This window comes from Notechis scutatus, chromosome 4, assembly GCF_049901735.1.
Source record: "Notechis scutatus isolate UNSWTSFEM ecotype Mainland chromosome 4, rNotScu1.2, whole genome shotgun sequence".
Lineage (NCBI taxonomy): Eukaryota > Metazoa > Chordata > Lepidosauria > Squamata > Elapidae > Notechis > Notechis scutatus.
Genome location: NC_142012.1, coordinates 120,479,440 through 120,492,529, shown reverse-complemented (window position 1 = coordinate 120,492,529; position 13,090 = coordinate 120,479,440). Strand labels below are relative to the sequence as shown.

Here is a 13,090-nt window from a genome sequence, read left to right as displayed (position 1 = left end):
ATTGGGTAACTTCAGATGAATAAGGCATCCTTTCTCCTAACCTCTTTGTGGCTCTTCTAAACAATACTAGATTTGGGGGGGGGCTTCCATATCTTGGAGGGAACCTCTTTCCAGAAGGCAGTTGCTGCTATAGAGAAGGCCTGCTTCCAGGGTCCTAATAGATGATATTGGAGCGCAACAGTCCCTGCAAGATTGAAGGTGTTATGAGAAACAGGCAGTCCCTCAAGTAATCATGCCCTGTACCATGCAATAGTTATAATCTATGCTGAGAAGACCATGAATCTGAGACTAAAGTGGAATTATTGTTTATTTTCTCTATCAGAGCAGTACATACCATTTGTATTGGAATGATGTTGAAAATTAAAATCAAGAAGAAAGGATACCTCTATCATCAAGATCAAGAACCATTATGGCTGTTTAAAGTGTTGATACTTCAACAGTTCAAAACATAAAACTACTTTTTGTGTGTTCTTTTTTTCCTTCATTACTCTAGAAATACTCTCAAGGACTTCTCAGATGAAAATAGTAGAGGATTCTTATTCTTATTGTATGAGACAGCTGAAAAACCATTCTATATGGTGAAATTAACAATATTTTCTACCTCTGGTCATGCAGAATATATGTCCCTTTGTATGTATGTATGAATTTACATTGCTGTACAATTGCGTTGATGTTAAAATGTACTTTTTTATCTTAAAAGATAACATATGAGCCATGGTGGCACAATGATTAGAGTGCAGTACTGGAGGCTATTTCTGCTGACTGCCAGCTGACTGCAATTTGGCAGTTCAAATCTCACAAGGTTGACTCAGCCTTTCATTCTTCCAAGGTGGATAAAATGAGGACCCAAATTGTTGGGGGCAATATGCTGACCCTGTAAACTGCTTAGAGAGGGCTGTAAAGCACTATAAAGCGGTATATAAGTCTAAGTGCTATTGCTATATAAATAAGGACATGAATAAATATTAATTAATTAAATCCATGTTTTAAACAACTTGATTAAACACAGAGTAATCCAAGTTTCTTAGTTTTCTTTGAAAAATAAACTCCAGGGCATCTGCAATTAATTTTTGAACCTTATGTTCTTCAGTATGTTAATTTGACATTTTATGTGCATTGGTTATTCCTTTAATGTTCTCTTGAAGGTCACAAAGATAAAGTTTTAATAACTAAATTTAGGATTAATGCAATTGCCACATAAGAACGTGATTTGAAACCCAAAGAATTCTGAGTTCAGTCAAATCATAAACCAGGATGAAGTCCATATCTTGAATTTTCAAGTGGAGCAAATAAAACTATAGAAGGAGTATATGCTTACTTGTAAGGTATTGGATCAATTCACTCCTGAACTGGTCAGTCCAAACTCCATCCTCAAGAGAGATAAGGCCAGTTCCTGAAAATCCAGGTGGTCCTGGAGGGCCTTGGGGGCCTGGGGGCCCAGGGGGCCCAGCACCCAGGGAATATCCCATACCTTGAAGAGAAAAGAATAAACCATTTAATTTAAAAAGAATCATCTTATTTTTCACAAGAGTTAGGATGAAGTTTATTTAAGACTAACAATTAAAGCTTTAAATTTAGCTCCATTTTGTGTTTCTGCTTCTCTTTCCCATGTTATGTCATGGACTCTAAAACTACAGTCATAAAGACACTTTCTCTGAAGTAAATTCCACTGGACTCTGTGGAATTTGTTATATACAGTGGTGTTGTGATTCCGGCATCTGCTACAGGTTTTTTGAATGACAGCTCCAGCGAGGAGGACTTATATGAATCAGCAAGTTCTAACGATGAGGAGGAGATGAATGCATTTGATTTGCAAGGTCGGATTGAACCTTCAAACTCCTCCACCCTTCAATTAGGTGGTCAGCCGGGAACGGGTGATAATGAGGAACAGATGATATCTTCAGGTGAAGAAGATGATAATTTGGATGATTGCTGGGTAGATGTCAGGACAAGACGTCTCCTGACAAGGAGGAACCAACGAGGATACAGTAGGAGGGCAGACCAGCAATTAGACTAATTAGTTACTCTATAAAGGGAGAGATATGACTTTGCACTTTGTCCGGAACAAAGTGTCTATTTGCAAGAGAGAACTGAAAAGCACAGTCTGGAGGATTTTGATCTGAAATATCTTGTTGGGATTTGGATTTAATTCGTTGGAACTTCTACTTATTGGAATTATTTTGTGAAGGATTTTGATCTGAAGAATCTTGTTGAGTCTTGGATTTAGTTCGTGGGAACTTTTACTTATTGGAGCTATCTGTGAACATTTTCCTGTTTGCTGCCTTTCTTTACAAGGACTGCTGCTTTCAGCCTTAACTGTTTATTTTTAGAAGGTGGGACATAACATTTTTGTTCCGGACCTACAGACCATCTTTGCAACGATGGATTCAACTCAAATGCAACAATTGGTGGATCAGCAACAGATGCAGATAAATCAATTACTCCAGAGCAACGTATCCCTTCAAAATCAGGTAACACAATTATTATCGTTTGTTGCCAATTCTCAAACTGTTTCGGCTGCAGCTGGAGTTCCCCCTGCACCCCCTGTGAGAAAAATTCCGATAGCTATGCCAGATAAATTTTCTGGGCAAACGGACATGTTTTCAACATTTTTGGGTCAGTGCCAATTGTATTTTTCTGTGAGGCCGGAGGATTTTCCAACCGATCGAGTTAAAATTGGCTTTATTATTAGTTTGTTAACCGGGCAGGCTGCCAAATGGGCTACTCCTTATTAGTACAAGATAGTCCATTACTGGACGATTTCCAGGGTTTATTCAACAGATGAACGTTATGTTTGAGAATCCAATTAAATCTCAAACTGTGGACAGAAAATTGAGGGATATTATTCAAGGTAAACACTCATTGCAAGAATACGTTGCAGAATTTCGCTTGTTGTGTATGGACTCCACCTGGAATGAACCAGCTCACATGGCAGCATTCCAAGAGGGTTTGTCCGACAGTATCAAGGATGAACTAATTCATGCAGAGCGTGCTTCAACTTTGGACACATTGATTACTCAATGCTTACGTATTGAAGCTCGCCTACAACATCGTGGGTGTAAACGGACCGTTGCAGAGCCACCTGTGTTTCCTCGTTCACGCACCCGTCTATGAGGGTTTTCCAATCCAGAATTCCAGCAGAGGAGCCGATGGAGATAGGCGCACTCCGCCCTCGTTAACAGTTCAGGAGCGATCGAGAAGATTTCAGGAAGGTTTGTGCCTTTATTGCGGGGTTCGGGACATTTTGCAAATTCCTGCACTCGGAAGGGGACTCGTGGACCTGTATCAAAACCCATTGCTGGTCCGTCGGGAAACGGGTAGGCCCGACCTCAGGAAACCTTAGGTCGGGCACAGTATTCACTTTCATCTCAAATTGCTGAAGTTAATTCTGGCCCTCCTCGACATTTACTTTTGGACACTCGCATATTCTTGCAATCTCGGAAGGAGGGAATCCCTGCCGTGGCACTGGTGGATTCAGGGGCTACGACTAGCTTTATGGATTATGATTTCGTAAAACATTTCAAAGTTCCTTTAGTGCCTGTGAATCCCCATGCAGGTGGAAACCGTAGATGGGCGCGAACTCAAGTCGGGACCTATTCGCTTTGCCACCCAACCACTGCGTATGCGTATTGGGGATCACGAGGAGGCGATAAGTTTTATATCACTTGAACCTCCATCTTCCTTTGGTGCTCGGAGTATCCTGGCTGCGTCTACACTATCCGTTGGTGGCTTGGGCGCAGAACGCTGTTTCTTTTCCAAGCCTGCAATGTGTGGACCACCTGAGACATGTCTGCGCAGGCCAACATATTGTCGCTTCTGCTGCCTCGATTCCTTCAGAGTTGTCGGATTTCCCGATGTTTTCAGTGAACAGGAGGCAGATCAATTACCACCACATCGTGTTTACGACTGTCCCGTGGATTTGATACCGGACGCTCCATTACCAAAGGGAGGTTGTATTCTTTGTCTGAGCCTGAACTAGTTGCACTTCGAGAATTTTTGAATAAAAATCTAGCTCGGGATTTATTCGACCTTCGTCATCCCCTCTTTCAGCACCCGTTCTCTTTGTCAAGAAGAAGTCGGAGAACTTCGTCTTTGTTGTGACTATAGACGCTTAAATGCTATCACTGTGAGAAATAGCTATCCTTTACCGCTCATCTCCGAATTGTTGGAGCGGTTACAGGAAGCTACAATTTTCACGAAACTTGACTTACGTGGAGCTTACAATTTGGTTCGGATGCGTAAGGGAGACGAGTGGAAGACGGCTTTTGGCACTCGTTATGGTCATTTCGAGTACACCGTTATGCCATTTGGTTTGACCAACGCTCCTGCTGTATTTCAACATTTAATGAACGATATCTTTCGAGACATGTTGGATAAGTTTGTTGTCATATATTTGGACGACATTTTGATTTATTCAAAATCTAAAGAGCAACATCTTCAGCAGGTGCGTCAAGTGCTTCAGCGTCTTCGGGAACATAAACTTTATGCTAAATTAGAAAAATGTTTCTTTTTCAGTCGTCTATCGAATTCTTGGGACACATTATTTCTCCTGTGGGCATTGCTATGGACCCCAAAAAGGTTGAGGCGTTGTGTAGTTGGGAAGCTCCTCGTCGGGTTAAAGATGTGCAACGACTTTTAGGATTTGCCAACTATTATCGGACTTTCATTCCAGGTTTTGCGAAGATAATGGATCCCATAACCCAGCTTCTTTGTAAGAAGGTTCCATTTGTGTGGGGGCCTCCACAACAACAGGCTTTTGACACTTTGAAAAAGCATTTATAACTGAACCCATATTGAAGCATCCTGATCCGGATCGCCCATTTGTGGTCGAGGCAGATGCTTCTAATGTCGCTATCGGAGCAGTGCTGTTACAAGCTTCGGAGGATGGCGCTCTTTTTGTTTCCTTGCGCTTATTATTCTAGGAAGCTTACAGCTTCGGAACGCAACTATACCATTTGGGAAAAAGAGTTGTTAGCTATTAAGGTTGCTTTTGAGACTTGGAGACATCATTTGGAGGGAGCTCGACACAAGGTGGAGGTTCGGACAGATCATAGGAACCTGGAACATTTGACCACGGCTAGGAAATTGAATCAAAGGCAGATTCGTTGGTCGTTATTTTTGCCAGATTTAATTTCTCGGTTACTTACGTTCCAAGTGGTCAGAACCGGAGGGCGGATGCATTATCTCGGAAACCAGAGTATACTTGTGCCGAAGATCCTCTTCCTTTACGGACAGTGTTACCACCGGAATCTCTAGCTGTACTGCAGGAACCGGTAGATTTACGGGCCCAACTACGAGAGGCGCAACGTTTGGATGCGTGGGCGCAGCAGAGACGGGAGGACATTGGCCCAACTTCTCCATGGTCTTTTGAAGACGATCTGCTTCGATATCGGGGTTTATTATATGTGCCTACCAGACCGTTGAGGGCTCTCATCATGACACAATGTCATGATAACCCAGCCGCTGGTCATTTTGGATTACACAAGACCTTGCATTTGGTCACTCGGACTTTTTGGTGGCCTCGAGTTCGTCATGATGTGTCTTCTTACGTCGCTTCTTGCGTTCAATGTAGGCAAGCGAAGCAGCATCCGGTGCACCTCCTGGACTTTTGCAACCCTTGCCGACTCCAAGTAGACCATGGGGAGCGATCTCTATGGACTTTCTGACACATTTACCGTCTTCATCAGGGTTCACAACAGTGCTTGTGGTAGTGGATATGTTGACTAAAATGGCCCATTTCATTCCCTGTCGGAAATTACCATCGTCCCGCACTACGGCTCAGTTATTTTTGCAACATATCTTCCGTCTACATGGACTGCCTGATAGAGTGGTTTCTGATCGTGGGGTCCAGTTTACGGCAGAATTTTGGAAACAGTTAATGGCGGCTTTGCAAGTGAAAGTATGTTTAGCGTCAGCGCACCATCCGGAAACTGATGGCGGGACGGAGAAGGTGATTGGGATTCTTACTCAATATTTGAGATGTTTTGTTAATTTGCGACAAAACGATTGGGTGAAATACCTCCCGTTAGCAGAATTCGCGTTTAACAACTCGCAGCATACCTCCACCCGTGTCACGCCATTTTTGCAAATATGGGTTATCATCCGCGTTTCTTCCCATTAACTATGATGGATTCCCGGTTCCTGAGACCCGAGAGTTTTTGGAAGAACTACACGCAGTTCGACGTCTACTGATACAACAATTGAACAAGGCAAAAAGAAGATTATAAGCGGTTTGCAGATCGGTCCCGTTGAGATACACCTCCGTTAGTTGTGGGTGATAAAGTGTGGCTATCTACAAAACATCTGAAGGTCGATCGCCCTATTAGAAAACTTGATCATCGGTTTATTGGTCCGTTCCGATTGAGGCAGTTATTAATCCCGTGGCATACCGCCTCACTTTGCCACGATCCATGCGTATTCACCCGTCTTTCATCGATCTCTTTTGATTCCTGATTCTTCTGTTTGTCGATTACGTGATTCTGCTGAACCGGGTCCGTTATCATTGCCTTCTGAGGAGCCTGCTGTTGACGATACGGTGGTCGACGTCCTTGATTCCCGTTGGCTCAAAGGTCGCTTCCAGTATTTGGTCAGGAGGAGGATAGATGACTCGGAGGTTTGTTCCTGGACGGATGCGTCTACACTTCATGCTTCGGATCTGCTTCAAGACTTTCATGCACGCTTCCCTTCGAAACCGCATCCGGATCGCCAGACCGGGGGAAGGGCCCTGCGGTGAGGATAGTGTTGTGATTCCGGCATCTGCTACAGGTTTTTGAATGACAGCTCCAGCGAGGAGGACTTATATGAATCAGCAAGTTCTAACGATGAGGAGGAGATGAATGCATTTGATTTGCAAGGTCGGCTTGAACCTTCAAACTCCTCCACCCTTCAATTAGGTGGTCAGCCGGGAACGGGTGATAATGAGGAACAGATGATATCTTCAGGTGAAGAAGATGATAATTTGGATGATTGCTGGGTAGATGTCAGGACAAGACGTCTCCTGACAAGGAGGAACCAACGAGGATACAGTAGGAGGGCAGACCAGCAATTAGACTAATTAGTTACTCTATAAAGGGAGAGATATGACTTTGCACTTTGTCCGGAACAAAGTGTCTATTTGCAAGAGAGACTGAAAAGCACAGTCTGGAGGATTTTGATCTGAAATATCTTGTTGGGATTTGGATTTAATTCGTTGGAACTTCTACTTATTGGAATTATTTTGTGAAGGATTTTGATCTGAAGAATCTTGTTGAGTCTTGGATTTAGTTCGTGGGAACTTTTACTTATTGGAGCTATCTGTGAACATTTTCCTGTTTGCTGCCTTTCTTTACAAGGACTGCTGCTTTCAGCCTTAACTGTTTATTTTTAGAAGGTGGGACATAACACAGTGGTACCTCAATACTCTTTGTTAATTGGTTCTGGGAGGCATGATGAGTACCAAACAAATTTTCCCATAAGGAATAATGTAAATAAATTTAATGTGTTCCCAAACCAAAGACAACACACAATTTAAGGCAATATGTAAAATGATAGGGTGGTATATCATTACATCAGAAAACTAAAAATTAATAAAAATATTTAGATTAAATAAAACAAAAACTTCACTTTACCTGTAGTGATGAGGGGAAAAAAGCACAAAAAGACACAAAATGGGCACAGAAGCAAAGATAAGGGCAAGAGCTATTGTGTGACTAACGCATCACCCTTTGTTTCATCTGGAAAAGGTAGCAAATCATGAGGCAACCAACATGGACAAGTTCTAGCTTGTGTTTTCAGTATCAAACAAATGACAAGTACCGGGACAAAATGTTCGTGTTAAAATAGTTGAGTATCCAATTCAATGAGTTTCAAAGCAACTGAATACTGAGATACCATAGTACTATGACATCAATCATATTCTGGATTATGTCCTACTGAACTCAATGAATTTACTTCTGAGTAGGCAAATATACCATGTTCTTTCAAACATTGCCTTAATTTTAATCAGATATTAGACAGGGATTTCTTCACAATAATGTTATCAGAAAGTAATTTTCTTATAAATATTTGCTAAAATGGTATTGAGAATAATTTTGATGTAGTGGGTAAGGCACCGGAAGACAGTGAGTTCTAGACATGAAACAGCTGATGATCTTGGGCCAGTCATTCTTTCTGAGTTCCAGGAAGTAGGCAATGGCAAACTACTTCTGAAATAGTGCCTAGAAAATTGGAGGGACTAGTCCAGACAGTTTCTAGGTGTCAAAAACTGACTTTTGAAAGCACATACACAAAAGGCATTATTGTTTTCTTACACAGTATCACAACATTTTCAATACTAATTTCATTGTTTTAAATTATCTTAAGTTTTGGAGGTGGTAAGAAAGATCAAGATGTGGTTCTACTAGTTCCATCTAAGCACAATTTCTAGAAAAAATAAATAAATTATCACTTGAAATAATGATAACATGAAATATTATTGTACATCAGGACAGTCATAAATATTCTTAGAAAGGTAGATCTGCTGTCTTCAGATTTTCCTCTTCAGAAGCCTTATATCATATCATCTAAATCCAGCATTTTTCAAATTTGGCAACTTTTAAGATGGGTAGACTTCAGCTTCCAGAATCCTCTCAGCAAATTTTAATTCTTTCTTTTTTAATTCTTTTGCATCAGAGGTACTGATCTGATGGACCACATTAAACCTGAGAATTCAAAAACTTTATTTCAGGAACACTAGTTCAACTTCTAGAATTCCCCAACTAGCATGCTGAAAATTTTCTGGCTGGGGAATTCTAGACGTGGAAGTCCACACAACTTAAAGTTGCTAATTTGAAAAACACTGATCTAGCCAACCAAACACAGTCTGTATCAACTTTTCTTACTTTGCAGATATGTGGAGATGTCCTCTGCAGTAAGGGTAGAAACAGAGCTACCTGATCTTCCTGGGGGACCTGGAGGTCCAGGTGGCCCCACAATGCCTCTGAACTCTGAATCTGAAATTACAAAAGAAACAAGTAAATAATATTAGCACCAGATTTACTGCTTTTCCTGCCTTCTTCTCCAGCCCACATATAAACACACCACTTCATACTCATTTACATATCCATCAGGGCAAAATCATTGTTGCCTATAGGTAAAAACACCCCCTACTCTCCCATTCAGTTATCTGACTATAAGGTAAGGGCTAGACAAACTTTTGCTGCTTTTATTTTATTTTATTTAAAGGGGAATGGTCAATAATAATGATGCAAAATGAATGAAGTTATCTCATACATAAATGGTACTTTATAGTTAGAGATTATTTTAACACTTATACTATAGTAGTCATGTTTCTGACTCCAAATTATAGGACTCTGCTGCCAATTTAGACAACTTTGCCAACAAAATTAAGTGGAGGTCTTCATTTAAGGAAGTGAGGATAGAACAGAAGAATCTACTACATCATGGTGAATATTTCAGGATCTCACATTCAGGACCTGGTGCTGAGGTTATGAAACTTGTAAGAATGTATACCATGCTGGAAATATCCACCAGCATAGTTCATTCACATATGTCCCTGTGCTGTTCCCATTTTCCACTGTCAAATGAAAAATAGACTTAAATACTCAAGATTCTCTGGCAATGTGTTATATACTGTATCTATGAGATGGAGCTGAATTTTCTGTTGCCTGCTTCAGTTACAGTAACAGAAATCTAGATCTTTGAACTGCAGAGAAAGGATCCAAGATGGCAAGTTCAAGGTGGACTTGTAGTTATTGCAAGGAAATCAAGAAAGGAAACCTTAATATGTAGATCCTTCAGTTGTTCAACCATGAGGATGAATTTTAGGATGGTGTGATAGGATGACAAGGCTTACCTTGAAGCAAAGTTAAGATATCACCATAAGTTGTTCCTGGCAGACCAGGAGGACCAGGTGGTCCAGGAAGTCCAATAGTAGTTCCAGAACCTAAAACATTAATGAAAGCTGAGCTATGAAATTATGTAAGAAAACTGGAAGGAGACATGTTATATATTTCCTCAGAAAATATATGCTAATGTTCATATTGATTTAATCAATTAAAAATGTTTGACTAAAAAAGCTTTCACATCAGCCTTTCATGATCCTGAAAGTAAACTAATTTTAGAAGTAAACTAAAATCTCAAATCCTCTAACAATTTCCTACTACCATACCTATTCTATTTTTGCAGGAATTGGGTCTAATGAAAAGAAGGACTAGGTATGACATGATAGCAGTGTTCCAATATTTGAGGGGCTGCCACAAAGTAGAAGGGATAGCCCTATTTTCCAAAGCATCAGAAAGCAAGATAAGAAACAATGGATGGAAATTAATCAAAGACAGAAGCAACCTAGAATTAAGCAGAAATTTCCTAACAGTGAGAATAATTAACCAGTGGAATGGCTTGCTTTTAGAAGTTGTGGGTGCTCCATCACTAGAAGCTTTTAAGAAAAGACTGGACACCCACTTGTCTGGAATGGTATAGGGTTGAGCAAGGGATTGGACTAGAAAACTTCCAAAGCCCCTTTCAACTTTGTTGTTCTGTTTTTTTGTATCATCTTTAAAACCTGCTTTGACTACTTTGACTGTTTTGAGAGTTAGGAGCAATTGCCTTGAAGGATACTTAGAAATTTGCCTCTATTTTGCCATACCTGAGTGTAGTTTCCCTTTAAAGAAACCTTTATATTATTTTTTTAAATGTAGTTAATTATATATGATTAAAAACTGCTTTAATTCTTATAGTCTTTGATAACTTTTTGTCAAATTCCTATCCAAGATTTGTCTCAAGGTTACAATCACCATTTCATTTTTTTTGCTTCCAAGAATATATTCTATATACTGAAGATGCAGATCTAACCAAAATAATTGATTGAATGCATTCATACATAACAAGGTGTATGGAGGAGGAGAAAGGTATTTGTGAACAGATTGAAAAATAACTGTCTCATGTTCTTAATTCCTGAAAAAAATGCAAATGATAAATGTGTCCCTTTTCCCAGAACAGTTCTGCAAATTAAACTTATCCACAACAAGCGTGTGGTGTGGTGCAAACTGAAAATACTTTATGCATTTTCTACAATTCTTCTTCTAAGCAGTAAATTATGAGAGATCCTTAAAATATATGAATATATTTTACATCTGTGTCTCATCCAAACATAATGGCTTTTATATTCCCGCATCCCTGTCAAATACTGTATATGGGAAACATGGAATATGCATGAATACATTTTGACCACTGTGTAGTTTGATATTGCAAACTAACTCAAAATGGTTTCCACAATGTTGGCTACACCAGGACAATTTCATTATAGTGAGAGAAACTGATACCATAACAGATACAGGGTAGTAACAATTGGTTAAGATATTACATTCCTACGGAGTATCTGGCAATCGACTTTTCTAATGGGGTTACAATGAACATTCCATTTATCTTTCATGGTGCATTCAATTTATCTGTCATAGTTTATCATTGAGAAAATTACTTATGCAATGGAATCACTATGCTTACTTATAAAGCTTGTTATAAAAGAAGACATTACTTGTCATGTAGCTGATAACACGTCTTGTCAACTCATCATAGTCCAACGACAAAGCTAAACTATCCCCTCCCAGTCCAGGTAGCCCAGGGGGACCTGGGGGACCTCGAGGTCCAGTAAGATATGATCGAATGTCCTCTCCTAAAAAATGGATAAAAAAAAACAGAATGTTTATTTTTCTGAGTTTTTCCCAAACCAGCAATATTTCTGGGTAGCTTTCTGGCCATTTTTAACACACTTTATATTTTTTCAACTTCTATAAATGTTTTCTCCACTGATTCTAGTTTTATTAGTTAGGACTAATTAGTTATACATAAGGTAGCTTGATGTACTTCAGCATGAAACAAAGGAATGTGAAACGTGATGTTCCTTTAAACTTAATAAATACAGTATGTTTAATTTTGTTTCTCATATATCCAACACTTGCATGTTTTTCTTGCTCTCTGTCTTGAAAATTTGGAGAATACTCTAACTTCTACTTCTTTACTGAATTTTGCGGAACCAAATAAAAGTTATTTGTGTGAGCTCAACATCAATTTGGAGATTATTTCATAATGCAGTGATTAATACCACAGGGTTTAAAAGGAGACATAAGTACTTATTTAAAATAAGTATTCATGGATAACATGAATAAAAAAACTGTTTCCCTCTTTCACAGAATTTGTGGTCATCTATTGAAAATAAATACAAAGAAATTCAGGACCAATAGAAACTATACTGTAGCTAACAAAAATTAACAAGTGCTATTTGCACAGTATAGTTTTTGTCATATAGTTTTGAAATAGTTAACCTATAGTAATGGAATTTATTGCCAGTAATTGTAATGCAGCAAAACTGGATAGTTTTAAAACAAAAATGGTTCATGAAGAATTAGGGTATCAAAACTACTGATAATATAAGCTATTTATTGCCTCCTCAGTCAAAGGCAACATGCTTTAAATACTGATTGATGAGAAACAAAAGAGGAAGAGGGAAATCTTTCTCTCCAGCCTTATGGGCTTCCCCAATGCATCCACTTGGGTATTTGTGACACAGAATGGCCCAATCCAGCAATGTCTTCTTATGCTTTTAGAACCATTCATTTAATCTCTAATTATGCCTAAGTCTACCATAGATGTAACTTATGATACTGGCACCAAATAATTCAAAGACAATTTCTTCTGAATATAGCATTTCCCCCTATTTCTTTAAAATGTATGGAAATAGAAGCAAATGAGCCTTAGAGCATTTACTTACTCTGCAGCATGGCAAGAAGACTTTCATAAGACAGTGTTGAGGAGAGTGAAGAGAAGGAAGATGAGGAACTGGAAGCTAGAGAAAGAAAAATGTTCAAAACCAGGAACTGTAAATTCACAAAGAAACTAAAACACAGTACAATTATTTCCAAAATATAATAAAGAACGCAGATGATGATGAGAAAACAGGTCCTAAAATATCTGATAGAAGTGCATCAGTCTGGTAGCATAATCTATTCAACACATTAAAATTACTTTCTATTCCTGATAAACTTCCACTGTGTAAAAAGGACACTGTTGGCATTCAACTAAAAGCACTGTGAAGGAGCAAGCCACCCAACTTCAA

General features: G+C 39.3%; 1 protein-coding gene across 9 annotated transcripts in view; it reads right to left on the bottom strand.

Annotated features, from left to right (window-relative positions):
• The window catches only part of COL17A1 (collagen type XVII alpha 1 chain), a 76,476-nt gene that overhangs the window by 8,466 nt on the left and 54,920 nt on the right, over window positions 1-13,090 (bottom strand). For all 9 annotated transcript variants that reach the window (XM_087964597.1, XM_087964599.1, XM_026690366.2 and 6 more), the window contains 5 exons: window positions 12,746-12,820; window positions 11,513-11,650; window positions 9,833-9,922; window positions 8,859-8,969; window positions 1,319-1,471 (listed from right to left, as the gene is read on the bottom strand). In XM_087964597.1, the coding sequence (XP_087820723.1) occupies window positions 1,319-1,471; window positions 8,859-8,969; window positions 9,833-9,922; window positions 11,513-11,650; window positions 12,746-12,820 (567 nt within the window). The remainder of the gene's footprint in view (window positions 1-1,318; window positions 1,472-8,858; window positions 8,970-9,832; window positions 9,923-11,512; window positions 11,651-12,745; window positions 12,821-13,090) is intronic.